Genomic DNA, 22,786 nt, shown 5'->3' with positions numbered 1-22,786 from the left:
CAGGACTAATAGAGGACGCGCGTGTGAGTGCCATGCACACAGCCTCAAGGGCGCCGCTAAAGTTCGCAGGCACCAAAGGCCAAGCGTCTTGTACCCATCATCCTCTTCATGTGAGAATATGTGCAATAAAGAAGTAGATCATCTGTTGAAGAGCGTTACATAGAGGAAAAGGAACCTGGAATTGTACTTCTCTTCCTTAGGCCACTTGTTCATGGACCACTAGTCGAGATGTCAGGGTTTCCCATGGAGGGATCTTGGGATAAGCCCTTCACTAATACCTTTCATTCAGAAACTATCAAAACTTTTTTGGTGGCCTCGGCCATGGCTATTTTGTGGGCGGTTGTGACCGAGCAGGAGTGTGTTGGTTCTCCGGGTGTTGTTAGTTGGTTGGACTGTGGATTCGCCGTCTCGACAGTGGTATGGGTCACTCAACATGATAACTTGGTCGAATGAAATAAAAGGACGATGTAAGGTTGAGCTTTTTACTGTGTTATCGCTCCTTTGGACGATGTCGACTCTTACGTTCTGATAGTAATCACTATTACCGTACCATCGACTCCCCAATGCACATCTAAGAAGGACTATTTTTATTCACTTTGACATTCGTTTCCATACTTCATGCAGCGACATATATCGAAATTCATATTGAATTTAGATGCTGTTGTTTTAAACTTGCAGAGTGTGATATTTTCGTCCCGGACGGACGCATCTCTACAAAAAGAAAGACACAAAAGTGAATGGCGGTAGTTGACAACATATCCTTGGTCATACATAGCCCAAAGAAGCACAATCATTTGCCAATATCCATCGCAGAGGCCGATTTTGTCCTTCAGGCGGCGGCAGATGACGGAGCGGCCGAACCAGTCGGCGCACCGCTGGGAGCAACACCGCTGGGAATGCCGCCGCTAGGGGCGCCGTCGACGCCGCCACCCGCCGAGTTCTCAACCGCAACGCCGCCGCTCTCGGTAAGCTCGAAGCTGTAGCTGGTGTCGTACGACGCGGTGCGGTTGATGGCGATGGTAATCCAGCCGAACAGGCCGTCCTCGACCGAGTCGCCGAGGTACGCGTACTGGAAGAAGGGGTCCGAGTCGGCGTTGCTGCCCAGCTCGTCCGAGACGACGTGGTCGTCAGCGTTGAGCGTCTGCTCGATCGTGTTGGTGTTGTACGGGTAGGTGGCCTCGACGGCCTCGACGAGGTCCTGGTCCCAGAAGAGCTGGCCGACGTGCGCGGCGTGGGAGGACGAGAGGGTGTTATTGGGCAGGACGGTGGCGTCAAGGAAGGCAACCTGGAGGAGTCTGGGCTTAGTATTGTGCGCCAGATGGTGGGACTACGGAAAAGGGGGTTATGCTTACCATGTGGTGGTGGTTGGTCCTGCCGCCGTAGTGGCCAGGGAAGATGGTCTGGAATTGCACGACGCCGTCGGCGTCGGTCTTCTGGACGCCGCGCAGGGCCGTCCTGTTCAGGTTGGATGCGTCGTCCCCGTTGCCGTTGGAAGACTCCTGGACGCCAGAGTAGACGCCCGTGGAGTTGCAGTTCCACAGGTCCCAGTACAGGTCCGTGATGGGCTCGCAGGTCTCGACGTCAATGAACTGGCCGTCGAGAACGACGTCGACGCCGACCTCGTCGTCGCGGAGGTCGGAGCGGACGTACTCGCCCTTGACCCAGAAGGGGCCGATCTCGCCCTCCGGGTTGAGAATGCAGGTGTGGTTGGAGCCAAAGATGTCGGCGGACGGCGTGGAGACGTCGATGCCGACGCGCGAGGATGTCTGGTTGTGCCCCGTGCCGGCGCTGTCGACGGCGCGCTTGTGCTTCCGGAGGGCGCGGTGGTAGTCGATGGCGTCTGCGCGGCGGACCATGGCTCGGGCTTGGAGGTCGCGGTAGACCTTTGTGTTCTTGCAGGCCTCGAGGCCTCGGCGGGCGAGACCGTGGTGCGCGTGGCGGGCTGCCAGGACGTTCGGGTGAGTTTCCTCGTGGTGGCCCGGGTGGGCGCTGCCCAGGAGGGCGGAGGTCAGGGCGAGGAGCACGGAAGGGTGCATGATGCTTTTCATCTATTCAAAAGAGCGGTGTTTGTAAGTGAGGTTGATATAATAGGAGAAAGTATGGTTTAAGTGAGTGTTCGTTTGCTTCTTCTTCTTGGGCTTGGTTATGAGTTTGTCGTGTCTTCCCGAGGCCGATTCAGCATCTTTATATGTGTATCTCATGATCGAGGGCCTCTCCCCCTTTCTCATCACTTCGCTCTGAAGGCGTTCTCTGCGCCTCACAATTGTCAAAATAATCGTCATCTGTCGTCGTCACCAAGATCGTCCCCCCTTTACCCTCTTGGTGTTCACCCACACAAGGGTGGGGATTGTTCATGGTCTGGATGAACGCCGCCACATCAAGAGAGACTTTCGGCTGCGCAGCTGGCCATGCGTTCGGCAGCTTACGCCAATGCTCTCTCTGCCAGATCTGCCACAGACCTTGCCTGTTTGACGGCATGAAACCAATCACCCAACATTATTAGTTGGGTTAGCATAAACGAAACGGGGATCCTCCTTTGGAGTGCAGGCTTCACAAGGGTGCCATCCCGTGGATTCAGCAACTGTATACCGGGACCACCCCCACACCGTGGTATTACCATCAAAGAATCACTGATTGGCCACGGGAGCAGACTCACTCAAAAATCGCGATTGGATCTGAAAGAAAGCAAGCTTTGAAATCATACATGCTGGTCCTTGCTTACGGGCACGGTGGGGAAGTGGGTAGGCTAGACTGCGGAAGCGGGATGTGGGAGCCTTTAGAGAGTATCACAGAGCGAATGAGAGGAAGCTTTACACATACGCGCGTACTAGCCGTACTAGTAACATTCAGAAATTCCGCAGCACGGAGCTCGGACAATTCTTATAGACCGACGTCCTTCTTTGTTGGAATTTCCTTCTATCTAGCTCTGTGGAGCGCGAGGCCTCTAGCACTCTACGCCTTGGTCTTCGTCCTTCGCTTCTCGATCTTCTCAAGCTCCGCGTCAATCTTCTTGAAGCTCCAGCTCTTCCAGAACGGAGGGTACAGGAAGGGGCGCAGGTCAAATCTATTGTCGTCGGGTGCTAGTATAACAGTCAGCCGGGATGTCAGTAGTCCAAAGAGGGGAGGGTTGCAGTTGTACAGTAGTCGTTGCAGTGAAGTGCAGGCGTAAGCGTCGTCATCTTGTGCCCTTGTCTCCTAGTTAGACCTTCGCGGCAGTTGTGTGGATACCAAGGGACTCACTGTTGATGGCGTAGAAGTGGAAGAACTTCTTGACCTTGTCCGCCGTCTGGCTTGGCTCATACGCAGGAGCGTCGTCCTCGGGTCCACGCTTGCGGTCCGCACTCCATTCATGGACGAGACGCTGGAACATTCCGTACGGGCCCAGCTTGTTGACCTTGCGGAGGCGGCCCATGATTGTCAGCTCCTGGTAGGTCATTCCCATGTCCACCTCGTCGCTCTGCACGTAGGTCTCCGAAATGGGTTCCTATACACCGTCACGTCAGTGGGCTGCTTTGCTTTTCAAAGTCCGGAGGCTTGCGTGTAAGTGGGGCCCAGGGGGAGTAACGCACAAGTTCGGCGGTTGGGACTGCGGTGAGGAAGTCGTGGAGGCAGGGGATGTTGAAGTCTTTCTCGGCCCAGGCGATGAAGCGCTTGAGGTCGGCCTTGTCGATGGAGCCAATGGGGTTGATATCCGCGCCTAGTGACTCGGTCAGATCTACATTGCACTCGAAAATAAATCGCCTAGGGCAGATGCATTCGTCATGTTATCATGATCCCGGTGGTTATATGTGGTCCTCGGAAATCATAAGGAGGCGGGCAGCGGGATGTGACCAAACATGGAGCCTGAGACTTACTGGAACAATCATATCTGCACTTGGGTCAGCATGGGGCATTTCAGTCTCGTCCAATTAGCATCACTTACTTGGTAAAGTAGCCTCTCAGGGACTGTCAAAGTCAGTATTGCGGAAACAGTATAGAGGCATTTGCCCAAGGCCGAGTGTGGTCAACTAACCTCTCCAACATTGGCACTGCCCAAGACGAGCAAGCCTCCGCCGCCAGGTCTGCCGCGAGCGGTAGGAAGAAGCTGCCCGAACTCGTACGCCGTAACCATGCGGATTCTGGCCTGGATGCACTGCAGCGTCAGGTTCTCCTGCTGCGTGCCGCCCTCGACCTTGAACCTAGGCTCGAAGTTGAGGGCACTGACGGCCAGGCTCTTCTGGGCGTTGTAAACGTCGTCGATGTCGAGGTTGATGTGGTAGCTTCCAATAGCCTCGGCGAGGTCCTTGGCGCGCTGGCGCGTCTCACGAGAGCTCTGCGTTTTCATGCCCATGTAGATTGTCGAAAAGATCTGGTTGCAGAGGGCCTGGGCCGTTTTGGGGAGGACGCCCTCGCCGTCGTACTTGGCGAGGCGCTTCACGTCCTCGATTACCTGGGCGTTGCCCTCCTCGATGGCTTTAATGACAATGCGGCACATGGAGAAGACGATTGCTTTTGCTGCGTTAGCGACGACGAGAAGAATCCAGGGAGCATGGCGGGGAACAAGGACATACTTGCGGTTGCACAAGAGTCGATTCCTCCACTTAGGGGCACCAAGTAGCCAGCAGTTCCAGACCGTCGAAGGTACTAGGGGCGGGGAACATCAGCTCAGAAGGAGAAATCAACATCTCATCGCACTTACATCCCAGAGGTAGCAGCCGGCACATAGAGCAATCTCCTCCTCGACAGAGTAGAACTTTGGCTTAATGGGGGGCGAGGGTATCTTCTCAATATCGGCATCTTCGTCCTCGGGGCTGAGCTCAAACGGCGTCTGAATCCTCTCGTACTTGGCGTCGGACCGCGCAGCCTGGAACCCGCGGGAAATGGCGGAGCGGTAGGCCCTCACTTCTTCCAGGTCCACAGTAGCGGTGATGACCTCGACGTCGTTCAGGCTGAACTGGGACCCCTGCGCAACAACTTCTCCGTTGACCAAAATCATGGCGGAGCCGTCGTAGTACAGTCTGTCGCCGTCGCAGCCTTGTTGGTTGGCGTACAAGTAGACGCCTCCGCACTTGCGGGTGGCCTCCGTGATGAGCTTGAGACGGGTGTCAAGCTTCTGCAGGGTAAAGTGCGAGCCGCTGGAGTTGGTGATGATTTCTACGCCGTCGAGACTCATTGCGATATGGGGAGCATTGGGAGTGAAGAGCTCTTCCTGCCAATGGTTTAGCTTCGGCCCAAGGTTCGCACAGAAGGGCACCGCATTCTCTGGCAACTCACACAAGTCTCCGCGCCGAAGCAGGTGTCAGGCGTCGAGACGACAGCATCTCCGAATATGACGTGGGTCGAGCCCTGAATTTCCTGCAGAATCCGCGGGAGGTGGTACTGCTCCGTCTGTCTCGGGTGCATCCAGGGGGTGAAGTGGCGCATCTCGCGGTAGTTGCCGTCGTTGGCGAGCCACATCTTGGGCCTGATCATGAGGATCTTGCCGTTGAGGCAAAGAACACGGCAGTTGAAGCGCTGGTTGCGGTGCTGCACCGGCATGCCAATGTCGAGGAGAATGTCGTGGCAGCTCTCATCGAGCAGGATACGGCGAAGCATCTCGAAGCAGTGCAGGTACAGATCCTGCTCGAGGAGATGGTCGAGACATCCATAGCCGCAAATCTCCAATTCCTAGCCTTGGAGTCAGCGGAACTCAACCTCGACCCAGAATCATTCCCTGTCTGTGAGTCTGGGGGATGCTGGGTCTTCCAGCGAAGGTTGCCCTCAGGCTGCAATGAGTGCAGTTGCAAACCCGAGCTTGAGGATGTTTGGAATACTCACAGGGCCAACACGCAATCGTGCTCCTGCTTCTTTAGCCTTTTGGATACTCTCAATGATGCGGGCAGCGTTTCCTTCCCACTTAGCCGTGCAGGTCAGCAGTTGTTACTTGCGGACACAAGAGGGGTTGAGAGGGATCTCGGCGCAAAGCGCAATCGCACTAGAGTTGCAAACTCACGTCCAAGGCCCACTGGTTCAGCGAACAAGTCGCGACCGTGATGAGATGACCCATGTTGAAGGCTGGCTAGTCTTGATTTCAGTGCCGAGTTAGAACAACTGAGGGAAAAGTTGACGAGGGACTTTCTGCGGCAACGCACCTTTGAAACCGCCGGCTCGGATACTCTTCCGTAGAGTGACGATAAGCTTGCGTTGCGGGTGACGGGCAGATGAGTCATCCAGACATCGGGGTTGTCAAAAACTCCCGAGGATGTGAACCACTCTGTTGGGCGTTGGTGTCTATCTACCGCTACCAACGTGCGGAAGAGAAACGCAAAGACTTTGAGAACCTCCCGTCAACTCGGAGAAGTCTCGGGCAAGGTAGAGGAGCTACAAGTGCGAAAAACAGTAGGCGTTGTTGTACCCCTCGTGCGCTATCGGATGTTAGTGCCCCAAGCCATGATAAGAGACGGCTCTAACATGGTCTAACACTGCCTATCAACTGGTCCAGATTGTCATCTTTATCGTCACGTATTGAGGCACGACTAAAGTACACAATTGAGCAGCCCAAAATATTTATCATAAATAGAGAAAACAAGAGCGTTAGATGCAATTGATCAACTTTGAACAACATCTAGGCAACATCGTAATGTCTTGAACAGATTTAAGTGCGCGGTACGTACTCAATCACCCTCGCAGCCCCCCCTGCACAACCCCCGCTACACCCCCCCGGCCCTTCGGCGCCGGGCCACCACACATGCTGCTGACATTTGCCGGCCAAGCTCCTAAGTGACCCCCGGCACTGGACACTCCAAAGCGCCTCGGCCCAAAGCTCCAGCCGCCAACAACCAAACATCTCAACTTTCAATACCCCAACTTCTCGACGTGCGACCTTTCTCCAACCCGAATCCAACACAATTCCACCGGTCCGCATCATCTGCAAACTCGCGCGCAATACACCAATCGAGGTCGCTACTCCCCCCTGGAGCCGACTCGACCCGACACCGCCGCCATACGTCCCGCGCGCGATGCGCAACCCGCCAAAATGGCATCCGAATCAGCACCGCCGCCGTCACCACGGCCCTCATCCTCGACGCTCCCCTCCTCGCCCTATCCCTTCGCCTCCGCCCCCGACATAATCCGCGCCCACCAGAAGGACGCCTACTACAAGGGCCACCTCTCAAACACCCTAAACTCCCTCCACCGCCTCCTCTTCGGCGCCCGCTCCGCCCACTCTTCGACGCCCCTCCACCGCCTCCTCGCCGACACCCTGTACCTCGGCCTCACGACCCTCCCCGGGAACCGCACGCTCGGCGAGGAGTACTGCGACCTCGTCCAGCTCCACGTCGGCTCCTCCCCCGACGGCGACGACCCCGCCGGCGCCCTGCCGACCCTCCCCCGCCGCGCATCCTACATCGCGACCTCGGTCCTCCTCCCCTACCTCCTCGGCCGCCTCCTCCCCTCGGTCCGCGCCCGCCTCCGCGCCCTCCTCGAATCCTCTCTCTCGAGTCCCAAAACCGGCACCACCCGCAACGCCCTCTCCGCCTACCTCCTCGCGAACCTCCCCTCCATAACCTCCGCCGCGCCCCTCCACGCCGCCACCCTCGCCGTCTTCTACTTCACCGGCACCTACTACGAGCTGGCCAAGCGCGCCCTGGGCCTGCGCTACGTCTTCACCCGCCGCGTCCCCGACACCCCCGACCGCGCGGGCTACGAGGTCCTCGGCGTCCTGCTGGTCGCCCAGCTGGCCGTGCAGTCCTACCTGCACATCCGCTCCACCATCTCCGACCTGTCCACGCAGGCATCCGCCGCGAGGACCGCCCGGGACCGCGCGAGCTCGGCCGCCGGCCACCTCGACGTGTCCCTCGACGCCAACGCCTACGCCGCCAACACGGCCGTCCTCCTGTCCGAGACGGGTACGCCCGGCGGCGGCGGCCCCGGCGCGGGGGGCGCGAGCCGCGTCGACATCGCCGCCGTCACGCACACGCCCGTCCTCGCGGACGGCTCGGGCGGCGCCGACGCGAGGTTCGACCTCAGCGACGACAAGGTCATGGCCTACATCTCGGGCGCCGCGCAGCGCAAGTGCACGCTCTGCCTCGAGGAGCTCAAGGACCCCTCGGCGACGCAGTGCGGCCACGTCTTCTGCTGGACCTGCATCGGGGACTGGGTGCGGGAGAAGCCCGAGTGTCCGCTCTGCAGGCGCGAGGCCCTGGTGCAGCACATCCTGCCGCTGCGGGTCGCATAGGGGGGTTGATTTTGGTTTGTTTGGGCGAGCATTTCACATGGCGTAGCAAACTTGAGGGTTTCTTGTTTTCTTTCTTTTTCATCTTCTCTGAGAGTTGTACATAATACATGCATGTTTATGATAATCATTCGTCTACTATCGAACAGGTAGAGTGGGGAGGGGGGTTGTGGTAGCATTTGTATACCGAGGGAGTCTATGAAAGTTTGGGGGAGGGCGGCACAGGGCTGGAGTTTCTGAACGAACGATGGGGGAAAAAAAGATGTCGATCGAATTTGTATGAAACAAAAGATATATACCATGGAACAGAGGCACACATAAAGAAAAGTGATCCTCTCTTTCCTCCCCCCCTAATTACCACTCTGTTGACCAGAGCCCTCCGGACATGTAGCAAGAAATGCAACGAGAGATGAGTGCCGTTCAACCTTCCTACCCAATCCACAGCACAGCGAAGAAAAGGAGACGATTCCCACCACCTCGCACCACGCCATATGGCTCGGGGAAGCTCGAAGACCAGCTAGGAGCATGTGGACGTGGATAGAGGCGGTTGCTTCGGAATCGGAATGGCAGAAAAAATAAAAAAGGATATTGTGTCGACGAAAACCCCAAGATCCGAACGCGACGACCCCGTCCTCCGATGTCTCCCGTGGCCCGTTCCCAACCCCCGGGCTCGATGGCTCTAATCCATCATGTAGGTATCATGTGCCAGAGTGCGTTCAAACACTAGCATGGGAAAAAAACAACAAAACAGCACGAAACGCTCAAACTCCATGTCCTTTATGAGTTTACCCCGGTTGCCCCCGTCGGATCATGACGAAGACTGCCTCTTCGCCTCGCTAGTGAAAACAGCGGCTTGTTTACAACATAATCAGGCGGTGAAGAGTACAATTTCGCCTTGCTCGTTGCGTCTCATGCGCAGCGAGCGCCAGAGCTCCTTCTCCTCGGAGAGCTTGCCGAGACTGTCATCGGAGGAGCTGCGCTCGCGGTGGAAGCGCTTGAGGGCCTTGTTCATGCTGCAGCCGCGCTCGCTCTCCGGGCCCTTGTTGATGAAGGACAGGAAGAGGTCGGCGCGCGGGCGGAACACGACCATCTGGTTGCCCTCGTCGTCGCCATCCTCGCCCTTTTTGCTGTCGCGGGAGCCGGGGCGGTACTCGATCAGCTTGGTGGCCTTCTCGCCGTCGGACCGGTGACGGTGGGAGGTGGTGGCGTGCTTCTTGGTGGACGAAGAAACCTTGCGCTTCTTGGTCTTGGTCTTGGTGCCGTTCATGCTCAGCAGACCGAGGAGGTTGTTGCCGATGCTGCTCTCCTTCTTCTTCGAGTGCTTGCTCTTCTTGAGCGGGCTGGCGGGGGTGGCGACGTCACCTCCCGAGTAGTCGGGCGAAGGAGGGAAGACGGGTCGCATCATGCGGTTCAGACCGCCCGTGAGGCCGGAGTGCGCCAAGGTGGGAGGGGCGTCGACCATCATCTGATCGGTGTCGACGTGGAGGCGCTTGCGCTTCTTGTCCTTCTTCTCGCTGCCGTCCTTTCTTCTCCGCTCGTGCTTCGGGGCGGGTGTCTCGAAGCCCAAGGGGATCGCCCCGGTGCCGTACTGCACGAGAGCGCGGGGGTCCTCGTCGACCATCGCACCATCGTCGTCCAGGTAGGCGCCGGCATCGTACTCGTAGCGCACCAGCTGTGTCTCCTCGGTCGCCTCCTTGGCCCCTAGGGCGGACGCATTGGGCGTCGCAGACGCATCGAGGAAGTCAAAGACGTTGACATGGCCGTCTTCCGCCGAGGGTGGTGTTGGGGCTTCGGGAAGGGGTTCGGCGGGCGAGTTTCCGTTGTCGCTGCCCTCGTAGGCGTAGGTCTCGAACTCGACGTCGGGGACGTCCTCGACGTATGCGTGCTGAGTCATGGCGTCGTGTTGGTGGTTGGGAACCGGCTGATGCTGGTTGTTGTTTGGCTTGTTCTTCTTGTTGTTGTTCTTTTCCTTGTAAAGCGCTCCTTGGTATTTCTGGGCCTCGCTCATACAACTCTGCCCTCAAGTTAGCACAAGACTGGCTCGAAGAATGATCAAGTTGACCAGACGGCAAGTCGATTAGGATTGGTGCGACTCACGGTATGGAATCGATATTCAGTGCCAGGGAAGTATACCATACAATCGATGCAGGTAAAGGTAGCACCTCGACAACGGTTCCTGTGGGGATCGAGCTTCTTCTTGGTCAAGACATCACCACACGACTGTGGGCGAGCGAAGGGACGGGTCAGTTATGTTACGCAGGAGGTAGTCGAGGAAGATAATTGGGTTCTCAGTGTATGAAGAGGGGTGTTGTATGGTCTGCGAGGGCAAGGGAGGGACGGGACGAGACAGTGGCTATTAAAGACAGCATCCAAGGGGAAGTGGAGGGGGGTTTGTTTCTGGTGCCGGAGGGGGGTGTGTGTGTGTATGTGGTGTCTTGCTTAAGGTGTGGTGGGTGTGTGGTATGTGGTGTGAGGATGTGATGTGATGTCAGGCCCTCTGAGTTTATAATAAGACGACATGGGGATCGTCGAGGGGGGGCGGCTGCCGACGGGGGGAGGCACGGAGAAGTAAAGGGACCCTGGGTGACGGGGAGACTGGGAGATGGGGGTGGAAAAGGAAGAAAGAGGGCGACTGCTTACCTCACACGAGAAGGAAACCATGGCGAAGGGAGCGACGCTGTATGATGATGTGTTGTCCTTACGATAGGATCCTATTGGGCGCGGGCGTTGGGCAGAGAACGGCTTTGACTGGGTCGCGGTATTTAACGGAAGGGAAGGGGAGGGCGATATGGGAGGCGATGAGTGCCCCGTTGGAGTATATGTCGGTTTGCGGATTTGCAGAATGCAGATTCAGGGCGACGCCTAACTGGCCGGGCTGGCGGGCTCGGGGGATCGTCGAGAAGTGGACTTCAATGCAAGCCGGGACGTGCCTTGTAGGAGAGGGACCAGGGCAGAATTGGGGAAACGACTCAAGAGAGTCTCGGGGGCTCTGGAAGCGGAGTTGAGACGTTGTCAGTCGGTAGCGGGTGTGTGAGAACGACCTTAGCGGGTTGATGGACACAGCCCAAAGGTAAAGGGAGGGTGTGGGTGTGTGTATGAGTGTGTATGAGTGAGTGAGTGGGCGGGCGAGTGAGGGAGGGAGGATTCTCGGCGACCAGACGAACGGGGGTTGGTGATGAGAAGGGGGGAGGGAGATGAGATGGTGAACTCTCTCGGGGAAAGCAAAGCAAAACCCAAAGTTCAGCTCGAGATGTCAGGGGCTTCTCTCCGTGTTGGTTTCGCGTCTCAAAAACGCAGGTGTGCGGTAGATCTCCAATGTTGGAATCCCTTATTTGGAGGGGTCCTAGGGGGGGCGCGGTGGTTCGCAGGGGGGAGGGGAATGGAGGGGTGCGAAGCTGCGTTTCGCGCTTCAGGTTTGTGTTGGAAAAAAAGAGAAGCTGCTGAGGGCGGCAGGAACGCGGCGCAATTTTGTCTGCCCCAGAAGGACGAGGAGGAAGCGGCCGTTCCAAAAAAGCAGCAGTTGAGCAGAAGAGGCGTCTGGCTGCTGGATTTGAGCTGAGCTGGGCTGAGCTGGGCTGTGTTCAGCGTGAGCGTGTTGAGGCGGGTGACCTGGGAAAGAAGCTGGTGGCGTGTCTAATCGAGGGGCAATGGCGTGTAGACTTGAACCAAAGGTACACCAAAGGCCGGCCGTGCTGAGAATTATTGGACTTTGATGAGATTGCTCTTGTCCGAGAGGGATTGCGTGCCGAGCTGCTTGATCTGATCCTCGAGGAAGAAAAACCAGAGGTGAGTGAGGCAAAGGTGGTGAAGAAGCTGCACTGCAAATTCTATGCAAACAAAGTGGAATCGGCCGAAACTTTTCGCAACGATTTTTTTTTTTTCTCCTTCTGTCGTGCCTCGCGCTCCCCTCTGCTTTTTCCACGCGTGGGGACATGGAGACAGACTGGGGGGGACTGGAGTGCATCTCAGTTGGGCAGCTCGACATGTTGTTCATAGACACACGCCGTTGCTTTTTCGTTGACAGGCGGTATCCTAGGGGAACGAAGGCCATCAACCAGCAATCAATGGTCTCGAGTGGCCCAATGAATCCAAAACCCGGCTGATACGCCCGCCTGATTGGTAGATTGCACAACGGCAGATGATATGCAACTACCCAATCATTGCCGGAAAAAGTGCGACGGTGGGGGTGGACCCATCGGTCCGCCTCACTCCGGCGGGAAGACGGACGGTGGGCGATGTGGAGACGCTCGCGCAGTCCCTTACCTTACCACAACGTACCTACCCAGCCAGCTACCTTCAAAACTCTCCAGCGCAGTGTACGGAGGATACACTATGTACGTAAGGTCCCGATTCCACGCTGCTATGGACCCGCGGAGGGCAATTTTTTGCAGCTGCTGCAGACCGCCCCTCTCTGCCCCCCCGGCGCTTCGCTCGTTTCTTCACAAGGCGAAGCCAAGCGGACATGGGAACGGCAAGATGCAGACAGAGAGCCACACTAGAGTTGTGGGCTCCCAAACTCATCCAGCCGCCGCATTTTCGCTAGACGGACGTCTAGCTGCTTTGGCTGCTGCCCTGACCCAGACACTTGGGCTAGGTACGGCTGCGGCATGCATCACCGTTCGGCCGATATCCTTAGCCAGAGAGTGCGCGGCTTCGCACGGACAAGGAAGACATTGCCAACATGGGAGCATTAGACCCGACCTGACGGGGCTGATCTCGGGCGGTACGTTGACGGAGATGGGCTGTCTTCCCCATTCCCGTCCTTGCCGCGGTTTCACGGGAAGAGGGATGACCCCCCCTTGCTGGAAAACGGGAATTCAGGGGTAGAAGAATCAAAGACGACTGCTTCTGCTTCTATTCTGGGGGCGAAATTCCGCTTCTTCTTCCATGATCGGGGGCTTGGTACGGATTCGTCTTCCTTTGCGCGCTTCCTGTTCTGGGAAAACGGGGAGGGGAGGGGCAGGCATCATGCAGGACCAGGCCAGAGGCCAAACGCCGTCCCTGCCCCTATACGTTTGGACGCCGCTGCGAATCAAAGGGATGACGACGACGTCCCAGAGGGATGGAACGGCTGCTGCCGCCCGTGTTGGACTCAACCTTTCGTTTTGCTATTTATCGGGGGCCGTCACATCGTCTTCTGGAACGCTGATTAGCGGGCTGCATGACGGCCCCCAGTTGCAGTGCTTCGCCAATTTGCAGACCAACTCTTCAGCGTCCCCCCTCCCTCCCCCCCAAGCAAGGCGCGCGTCTAAGTTGACGAACAAGCGGCCAGTCGGTCTTGTTGGTGACGAGCTGAGCTGACGGCCGCGTGGGGAACAACCAGAATAGACAAGGCGTTCCTGATCCCGTCGCTTGGGCCGGTGGCTTTGCTTGTCTTTGCCGGAACGGGTGCATCTTGCTTGAAATCCTTCGTTATTCCTCTCGCGTTGTTCTCCTTCCTGCACACACCCTCCCTTCCTCTGCCTTGGCCCCCCGACGTCCCTGGCCGACAAACAGATGCAGGAGGAAATGCGATTGCGAATGGGCAGAGAAGGGGGCCCGACACTAAGTTGTCTTGATTTGCGGGCCCAGTCTTGCTATCTATTGCTGTGCAGGGAACAATAGGTATGCTGGGGCCAGAAAAGCCAAAGTCGAGTCGCACAATGCAGCCGGGCTTGGCATATCCTTTTCGTTAGGACAGTTGGTGGCAACAGAATTTACAGCACCGCGCCCCTGACTTCGTGCCGTCGGGCGAGTGCAACTGTGCGAGCTACTACCTGGATAGACGCCAAGCCAAGCGTAGCACCATTCGCAGCTCATACCGAGCCAAGACAATACCATTAGCCCCCCCATCCCCATGTCGTAGATGGCTCAAGGTGTCTTGTCCTGTCTTGCTTGGTACCTGTCGGGTAGCTGGGAGCTCCGGTAACGACTGGAATGAGCGACCCCGCCGGTGTGGATGGTGGTGGATGATGGTTTCCGCCAACTCCAGCATCGTCTCATGAAGCTATATTGTCATCTTCAAGTTCCCCTATATTGTCCCGGGCTTGACTTGACCCAATCACCGGTACCCGCTAGGTCAGCCCACGGCGCACATACGGGCCCGAGATTAGCAGTTCTGGGAGGCAGGTTTTCCCCCACCCGGCCATGCCTCTACTGTTCCCTTCCCTGTCACACGGCAGCCCTTCATTCGGCACCAGTGACATTCGCCCTCATTTGATTCCCCTGGGCTTTTCCGAGCTCTTGCTTCCTTCATCGACACTCGATGTCTCACGTATGAGCTCAGCGGGCATTCGCCCGCCAAGGCTTATGCCCGTCAATGAATCATAGATCATCTCGGAATAACTGACCGTTTATTGCTTCGTGCTCGTCGCGTTTTGTCAACAAAATGTAATTAACCACACACTGCTGACCACCAACGCGTCGCAGCGAGGCCGTGTCAGCCAACCAACCGTCTCCCTTCTGTCTCATAAGCTTTGGTGACATTGCTTTTGTTGTTCCTCTCCAACTTTCCAGTGCTAGCGCAATGCTTGGGCACATCATAGGTAGCTCGGGGAATCTGAGCAACCTCAGGCCCGATGCCTCGTTTCGTTTGCTCGCCCCCATCGCCCCCCCCCATCGACCCCATCGCCGACAATCATTACCGATCGCACCGCATCTCTTGGTTCTTCTCGCTCTCCCATTTGATTACCCTCGCCCGCAGACCCCATCTGGCGAACCCTTCAACCCCCTTGCTTGTCCTGTCGGCAACCACCAAATCAGGTCACCTGCTGCATCGACAAGCCTCAGGAGGCCCCGCTCAACGTCCTGACCCCCCCGGCATCGTCCCACACGATTTGATACGGAACCTGCTGTACTGCCCCCAATGTAGTGTAAAACTGAACATCGCAACCATCTTCCCCCCCCTCCCCCATGGGCCATGGACCGCCGTCCGCCATCCCTCCCGGCCGCACGGTGGCTAGATCCCGTCCCAGCACCGTTCCCTCCTGACCTCAGTGACCTGCATCATGCGGCCTTGTTGAAGACAAACCGCCTTCTGCCACCGTCAATTGACAACCCAGCCAGCTTCCCAAATACTTGGCACCAGAGGTCACCAGCAACTCGAAGTGGTCTCGGTCCGAAACATGATACCCCACAAAAGACGTCGGTGGACTCAACGCACACCTCAACGAGTGAAATCCTCCCCGATACCCTCGGGTTCGTTCCGATCAGGGACCACTGCCACCGTTTCCTACCTACATCCAGGGCCTGGCGGCCAGGACACTCCGCTCCGTGCGCGACCCTGCTCGGGTGCGTTTGCAGTCCGCCTCAGTCGGCTAGAGCCAGGCGTGCCATGTCTAGGTCCAGGTCCGTAATCGCATCATGCTGGCTTCCCTAACACCGCCGCGGTACCGGCCCCCGTCCAATGTGCGCGCCGAGGTACCTGCATCCAGCTAGCGTCGACCTCCACCGCCTCCGCGAGGCTCCGCTCTCTCCTGGACTCTGCCTCCTCGCTTCGGGCCTTACCTTCCCCATCAAACGCCCATTCCTGTCAAGGGCTTGCCGAACGGTCCAGCAGCAGTCCGAAATATAATCTTTCCTCCGCCTTTTCCCTCCGCCTGCCAGCCTTCCACGATGTCTTCTCCCAATCCAGCATCGCCGCCATCCAACAGTTACCTCGAGCAGTCCGTCTCTATGCTCAGTACTGTTGGCGCGTACATGCGGCTACCAGCCATAGCCTCGACGGTATGGCCATTCCCGCCTCCTCGTCCTACGGACTGCCCATCTTCTCTCACCGATATTTCAACTTTCCTGTCTGCTACCCCTCCTCTTGGGCCTTCGCCCGAGGTCGTGGCTCAATCGCCTTGCTAGTGTCCCAGGCTAACTCGTCCTCTCGTGCTTAGGGCATCGCAGCTGTCTTGACCACCCTCCTCTACTTCAAGCAAAAGTAGGTTCGCCCCCAAGGTCCATGTGACGCGCCAATTTTCCCACCCCCGCAAGCTAACACGCTCTCGCGCCACCACAGGGCCCTGATCTACCCTTCGCATATGCCCCCAAACTCACGAACCGACGTCCCAAGACCTTCGCAGTTTGGCATCAAGGATTTCGAGGAGCTGGTCATACCTACAAACGACGGCGAGAAGCTGTCGGCCTTCTACATCCGCGGCCCACGTGGCGGAAACAACTCCAATGTCACCATCTTGATGTTCCACGGCAATGCCGGCAACATTGGCCACCGGTTGCCAATCGCCCGCATGCTCATAAACTTTATCGGCTGCAATGTTTTCATGCTCGAGTATCGCGGCTACGGCTTATCGACGGGGGAGCCGGACGAGTCCGGCCTGTTCCTAGACGCGCAGACCGCCCTAGACTACCTCCGCTCTCGCGCAGAGACGAGCAATCATAAGCTGATTGTCTACGGACAAAGCCTGGGCGGGGCCGTCAGCGTCAAATTGGTCGCCAAAAACCAAAAGGACGGCGATATCGCGGGCCTCATCCTGGAGAACACCTTCCTCTCCATGCGCAAGCTCATCCCCTCCGTCCTGCCGCCGGCGAAATATTTGACTCTTCTATGCCACCAAGTATGGCCGAGCGAAGCGGTCATCCCAAACATCACCTCAGTGCCAATCCTCTTCCTTTCTGGTCTGCAGGATGAGATTGTCCCGTAAGTGCCGCGCACCCTTTCTTATCTGCTTGTCCCCCCCACGCATATGATGATCTAAGGTCACCACCCACAAAATATGAGCCCTTCGGGGTGCTTGATTTGAATTATCGACAAAAGAGTCTGATATGCTTTTTTACCGCCTGGTTCCCCGTGTCTTAGAAGTTGCCCCTTTGAGACTAACACTAGTCTCAGACCACGTCACATGCGCCAACTATACGAGCTGTCTACCGCGCCCACAAAAATATGGAAACCTCTGCCCGCAGGCGACCACAATTCGAGCGTACTGGAAGAAGGATATTTCGAGGCGATTTCGGACTTCCTGGCCAATGTCACTGGCGCGACAAGCAAGGAAGAAAAGCAGCGCCTATAGGAAGAGCATCTGCTGGCCGAAATGCAATTCGAGAAACACGTGGCCCAGATACTGGAAGAAGAGGCGGACCGGAATTCCGTCTTTTTGGTCGCCTCGAGGCCGTTCCACTGCCGGAGCCCGGCCCTAGGCGACGACTGAAGCCCGGGACCCGTTGAGGTCCAAAAAAACGAGAGGGACCCGACAGACATCGCGGCGTGTTGAGGAAGAGAAGCACGGGACGGAAAACAGTACATGGCGGGGGGCACTCTTTCCTTACCTACACCTACCTATTACTACCTTTTTTTGGCCCCCGGAAGAATGATACCCCCTCCCCTGCTCCCCATGACGGACCGGGATACATACGACAGCATATCTTAGACGCAGTATACTTAAAATAATGAAGCAATGAGTACGACGACCGGAGCTTACCTTGTCGTGATGTCTATGAAGCAGGCGGGACCGTATTCGTACGTTGACGGCGCTGGGGTGAGAACTACGACGGAGGAAGAGACAGGGTCCTGGCAGAGCAGGGGGGTAACCATGCCGCGCGGACACTCTACCAGAGACGCGGTTCAGCTTTCCCCCACGGCGGAGCCGTAAGTAAACGCGAAAAGAGCAATGCCATTCAGCTCGAGTGAACCCTTTTTTTTTTCCCTTTCCTTCTGGAGGGGGGGCGTCCGCCTGACTCGAAAGTGTGCAGAAGACGAACAGAGGGGCCCGAGGGGGGGAAGGAGGTCGCGGGTGGACTTTTGCCCACGACACGACGGCGTATCTTTTTTTTCGATGCCAGGGATTGCCTTGCCCCCCCGGGTAACCGACGCCGGCTCCGAGGGTGGGAGGAGACTCGAAAGGACGGAAAGGAAAGAATTGGGGGGGGGGGAAGAAGGACCAATGTGTTGGGCAAGACGGGACAGGACAGGACAGGGTCTCCAGCATTTCGATTCAATCCCGTGATGGCCTTCTGACGTGGCATGCTGCCGTCGTTGCTTTTACACAGAAAAAAATTCCGTTTCTTCTTCTTCACACCCCAGAGAGAGAGAATGGGAAAAAAATCTTCTTTTTCTGCATGATACTGGGCATGCAAGAACACGGCGCCATTCGTGGGGGGAGGGGGAAGGGGTGGTGTTAGGCGGCCTTGCGAGCGAGTCGTCGTCAAGAGGGGGGGGGTCCCGAGATGGCGCTGCTCAGCTTCTCTGCACTAAAAGCCATTGGGCTTTTTGAAACCCCCAGGGCTTGAAGGCTTGGGCTCATATGCATGTATAGACTGTTTTTATTTTACTTTTGCTCAATTTTTAAACTAACTTTTTTTATTTTATGTAATTTGGTTCTTGATCTTGTGATAGCCTCAGAAACTAGCCGCGGCTGCCAGGTCCCCTTGATGTAGAACTTATCGTAAAACTGCTGGCTTGTTGTTTGTTGCGTGGGCGTTTCCATCTATGCGCCTCGTCTCCCACGGGATACACTTCTTATCATCCACTTCCGCCCCCCACCCTCCTCCTAATCGCCACGAGAATTGGGGGTGGAGAAGTAGGGCGATGCGGGCCAGGCTTCTCCTTGTTGTGAGCACGAGGGACATCGCCTTCCTTGGCCGAGGCGCTGATGTCGCCATAGCTCCAGATACCCGCCTCACTCATCGCTGTCGGCGGCGGCCTCCCAATCGTCGGCGACAGAGTCCTCGACGACCTTCTTCCTCGCCAGCTTGGAGAAGCTGACGAAGCCGCTGGCGGGGCGTGAGTCGGCAGCGGGCTTGGATGCGAGCGTCCTACGCTGCGCGGCCGCGCGTCCGACGACGGCGTTCCACCCGCCGCTGCTGCCGCTGGCTGATGCGCCCTCGCGGCGGAGGACGTTAAGGTTTGCGTCCGCATGCACCATTATCACGGACGCAGCAATGCCTTCCTTGGTGACTGTTCGCGTGACAAGGGGTTTCAGGGATGCGAGGGAGGACTCGATGGCGGAGGGGGTGGTGCCCCAGGACGTCACGGGGACGGCGCGGATGAGTATCTCCTCCGAGGGGAGGAAGGAGGTTGTGAAGGAGAGGGCGTTGTGGGTTTTCAGGTGGCTGGCGAGGGCGGACTCTACTTCGTCTATCATCAGGCCGAAGCGCGGGGCGGAGAGGAGGAGGGAGTTGAAGGGCTCCGGCGCCGATGCGGTGGCTGCGGATGCTGCCGCTGCCGTAGCGGCCGACTTGGCCGCATCAGTCCGGATCTTGACGCACTGGGCCAGCGTCTTCTTCGGCGCCGACACGAAGCGCGGCGTCTTGAAGACTGAGACGTGGCGGTGCGGCTCCGGGTCCTGGCTCTCCGAGTCGAAGCCAAAGTCTTCGGCGAGGGCGTGCAGGAAGGCACGCTGGAACGAAGGCATCGGCTTGAAGCGGAGACGCTTCTCTGAGGGCTCTGACGCGAAGACGCGGAACTCACGCTCCTGGTTCTGGGCCCAGGTCGTGGAGAGTTCGCGGAAGAGCTTGAGGGTTGTGTCAGAGTAGGGTATGTGGTCGTCGGCGTGGTCCGGGTCGACGTTGAGGGCGGCGGCGAGGCGCTGGTTGCGCTGGAGGCGGAGGCACTCGTCGTCGCACTTGAGCGTGTCTCGTTCCGGCGTCGGGTTGGCCTTTGTGGCGAGGCACTTGACTTCCTTCTTGCGGTGTTGGCAGTCGCAGGTGATGAAAGTCTTGCTCTGGCACGGTCGGTCTTCCTTGCATGCTATGAGAGAGTCAGAGGACTGCAGGCTCCATTTTAAATGGAAGGTGACTTACGATAGGGGGCATGGCAGTTGTCCTGGCACGAGTGCTCGCAGGACTTGCGCGTCTTGCCGCAGGGCTGGGCGCAATGAGAACCGGGGATATCGGCATCTTCGCACTCTCCTAGGCGATGGCACTCCTTTCTGCAAGTGTGTGTGCTATTGTTTGGTCAGTGCGTGTCCCTTCCACATGTCCTCTCAGGTTTACTCACCCGCACTTGAGCTTCTTGCCGCATGGAAGACCGCAGCGGGCCTCTTCCAACCAACACGGTCGGTTCTTCATTCTCTGCTTGCCGCAGATACAGGCCTTCTCCACGAGGAACGGGCACTTCGGGCAGGGTACATCGTCGGGATGGCAGTTGTGCTTGACCGAAGGATGGCCACAGGGCGGCGCTCTCGTACAGTCGAAACGGCATTCGGGAGGTCTAGTCCCGCAGGGCTGAGGCGGCTGGAGCACAGTTCTGCCACATGCGCAGCTGATTTCTTCGAAAACGGCCTCAAGGCAGCTTGGGCATTGTCCGGAGTGGCAGATTTGGGAGCACTGGTGAGTCCCACACCTCAGCGTCCTTCCGCACACGCGGAGACAGATGTGTTCCGCCTCCACCTCGTCCGCGGCCTGCTGCTGCCTGTGCTTCCTCTTCGCGGCCTGTCGCTCGATGGCCTTCTTCTCTCCAGGACAGCAATGATCGCCGCACTTGTGACGACCGCAGTTGAGCTGGGCCTGGCAGACCCTCATGCACATCGGTGTTGCAATGTCGCCCTGGTGGCATAGGGAAGAGCTCACTGTACGACCACAACGGCACGGAACATCCATCTTCTGGAAGCAAGGGTTGCAGGGTCCAATATGGCATGTGTCGCTGCACTGGTGGCCGCATGGCAGCGTTTTCCCGCACATTTTCTTGCAATGTGGGATTTTGTCCTCACATGACTGTCTCGGCTGGTCGAGAAGTTCGTCCAAAGGAGTCTTGCCGCAGGGGCAGTTCAGAACAACGTCGGGGGAGAAAGGGCAGTGCGCCGACATCTCATCCTGGGGATGGCAAGTCTTCTCGCAGTCGTGGAGACCGCAGTCGTATTTCCTTCCACAGGTGGCACCGCAGTCGAAAGACCCGTCGAACCAGCTGTCGTCGGTAATGTCCTCAAGATCCGAATCGGATACTTGTCCGTAGTTGAATGACATCTGGAGATCATCTCGTCGGTCGCATGGAATCTCCTTGTGCTCTTTTCCGCAGTAACACCTTGACTGCATGGGGATCTCGCAACTACCGCACAAACCAGGGTGGCATGGGCTAGAGCAGAAATGCTCACCACAAGGCAGTAAGTCTCCGCAGATCTCTTTGCAACTCCACCCGTTACCGTAGTCCGTCTCGGTACAACGCTTCGTGACTTCGTGCTTGCCGCAGAAGCAGGATTGCGTTGGCCCCATCAGAGTACAAGGAGGACACGGGCCTGCGTGACATTCGAGAGAGCAGGGGTGCGGACATGTCGCTCTGGGCTTCGAACAGGACTGTCCGCAAGAGTGAGGGGGTAGACCGGGAACATTCCGTGGGTTGATGTCCTTGCCACACCAGCAATGGTACGATGTCGGCTCCTCCGTCAGACTAGAGTTGCAGCCCGGACAGCGCCAGGAGCGAGTGTCGTCGTCCTTCTTGAGCTGGCTCGTAAACCATTTCTTGACGCAAGACAAGTGCAGCACCGTCCAGCATAATCCACACGACCAAACTCGGGATGGCCGCAGCACCTCACTCGAGCAGATGACGCACTCATACTGGCCATTGTTGATGTCCTCATGAATCCGCGTGGGCAAATCCGCAGCTGCGGACTTTGGCCCCAAGGGATATTGGGGCTTCTTTTGCTTAGGGGCGGCGGATTTGCTAAAGTTTGGTCAGCTACAGCGAAACTAACGGCGTGGCGGTTACCATATAAACATACCCTCTTTGAACAACAGGTTGTCCGGGAACGAAATCCGGGGCATCCGCACTCAAACTAAGCGCATCTGCCTCGTCCGTGTTTGCGTTGGTCGTCAAGCGGCCGCCGAATGTCCGCTGGGTTCCAGATACGGGGCCACCGCGGGTCGCGGCACCTCCTCGTCGGCCGCCTCTGCTACCGCTGCTACCGCCGCCGCCGCCGCCATTACCACCACGGCCTCTTCCCCGTCTTCCCGAGTTGGGCGGTGCCGACTCTGGCGGGGGGTTTTCTGAGGCGTTCTCCTGGGCAATTGCCGGCTGCCCTTGGCTTTGGGACTGAGGTTGAGCGGCAGCATTCCTGCCACCGCCGCGGCGACCACTATGGCCGTTGCCTCTGTCCCCCCTTCCCCTTCCTGACCTGCCTCTCCGGCCTGACAGAGAGGCCCCTCTGTTTGACGAACTCGCTTGAGTCTCCGTCTGGGTTTGAGCTTGCGCCACTCCCGCTTCAGACATGACCGAATATGTCGCCAATGCGGTGGTGTGCTGGTGAGTTGATGAAATCGTGATTGCGCTTTTTGAAATACAGCGTCTTCGTACTGGTGCTGCCAGAATGGGGCGGCAAGAAGGTACTAATGGTCTCGCGCTCTCGCAAAACAAGGCGAACGTGAAAGGAATAAAATGAACAGAGACCTAAGGCTTCCCATTCACTGAGATCCCGGGGCTAAAGAGGCGACTTTAAGGAGACGGCGACTGAGGTGAAGTTCCTTTTGGGGGCGGTTGATGGCGGCCCGGACTTAATTGTTCGGACGGGGGCGGACCCACCAAAATTTGGAAGAAAAAAAAAAGAGGTACAACTTTCCCCAGGGGCATGGGCAGCTGTGGCAAGTGCCCGCTGTAAGGCTGACAAAACAAGCAGGAGGGGACCCCGGGAGCGCCTAGGCCACTCACTATGAGTCACCAGCAGGGGCGGAGGCTCAGTCGTCCCT

At 57.6% G+C, this 22,786-nt stretch overlaps 6 protein-coding genes across 6 annotated transcripts; 2 read left to right on the top strand and 4 right to left on the bottom strand.

Annotated features, from left to right (window-relative positions):
• Positions 1-829: 829 nt before the first annotated feature.
• EsH8_I_000900 (intradiol ring-cleavage dioxygenase) lies at positions 830-2,048 on the bottom strand (the record flags this gene model as incomplete). The annotated part of the gene is made up of 2 exons (XM_083268313.1): positions 830-1,285; positions 1,353-2,048. The coding sequence occupies 2 exons, from the start codon at positions 2,046-2,048 to the stop codon at positions 830-832; spliced, it is 1,152 nt and encodes a 383-aa protein (XP_083118751.1).
• Positions 2,049-2,952: 904 nt separating this feature from the next.
• EsH8_I_000899 (glutamine-dependent NAD(+) synthetase) lies at positions 2,953-6,025 on the bottom strand (the record flags this gene model as incomplete). The annotated part of the gene is made up of 12 exons (XM_083268312.1): positions 2,953-3,080; positions 3,140-3,187; positions 3,241-3,484; positions 3,570-3,697; positions 3,855-3,868; positions 3,923-3,945; positions 4,013-4,488; positions 4,551-4,623; positions 4,679-5,188; positions 5,254-5,646; positions 5,797-5,874; positions 5,972-6,025. 12 exons carry the CDS (start codon positions 6,023-6,025, stop codon positions 2,953-2,955), a joined length of 2,169 nt encoding a protein of 722 aa, XP_083118750.1.
• A 969-nt stretch (positions 6,026-6,994) lies between these two features.
• EsH8_I_000898 (ubiquitin-protein ligase peroxin 10) lies at positions 6,995-8,194 on the top strand (the record flags this gene model as incomplete). The annotated part of the gene is made up of 1 exon (XM_083268311.1): positions 6,995-8,194. The coding sequence occupies one exon, from the start codon at positions 6,995-6,997 to the stop codon at positions 8,192-8,194; it is 1,200 nt and encodes a 399-aa protein (XP_083118749.1).
• An 865-nt stretch (positions 8,195-9,059) lies between these two features.
• Positions 9,060-10,852, bottom strand: EsH8_I_000897 (LYAR-type C2HC zinc finger protein; the record flags this gene model as incomplete). The annotated part of the gene is made up of 3 exons (XM_083268310.1): positions 9,060-10,205; positions 10,289-10,411; positions 10,832-10,852. 3 exons carry the CDS (start codon positions 10,850-10,852, stop codon positions 9,060-9,062), a joined length of 1,290 nt encoding a protein of 429 aa, XP_083118748.1.
• A 4,932-nt stretch (positions 10,853-15,784) lies between these two features.
• On the top strand, positions 15,785-17,184 carry EsH8_I_000896 (Alpha/Beta hydrolase protein; the record flags this gene model as incomplete). The annotated part of the gene is made up of 4 exons (XM_083268309.1): positions 15,785-15,895; positions 16,054-16,097; positions 16,176-16,814; positions 17,007-17,184. 4 exons carry the CDS (start codon positions 15,785-15,787, stop codon positions 17,182-17,184), a joined length of 972 nt encoding a protein of 323 aa, XP_083118747.1.
• A 1,605-nt stretch (positions 17,185-18,789) lies between these two features.
• Positions 18,790-22,313, bottom strand: EsH8_I_000895 (uncharacterized protein; the record flags this gene model as incomplete). Its single annotated transcript, XM_083268308.1, has 4 exons — positions 18,790-19,859; positions 19,913-20,055; positions 20,109-21,767; positions 21,826-22,313. The coding sequence occupies 4 exons, from the start codon at positions 22,311-22,313 to the stop codon at positions 18,790-18,792; spliced, it is 3,360 nt and encodes a 1,119-aa protein (XP_083118746.1).
• Between the last annotated feature and the right edge of the window lie 473 nt (positions 22,314-22,786).

Source organism: Colletotrichum jinshuiense, chromosome 1 (assembly GCF_051148585.1).
Source record: "Colletotrichum jinshuiense chromosome 1, complete sequence".
Taxonomy (NCBI): Eukaryota; Fungi; Ascomycota; class Sordariomycetes; order Glomerellales; family Glomerellaceae; genus Colletotrichum; species Colletotrichum jinshuiense.
Note: the sequence above shows the minus strand (reverse complement) of the source record. Positions and strands in the feature narration are given on the sequence as shown.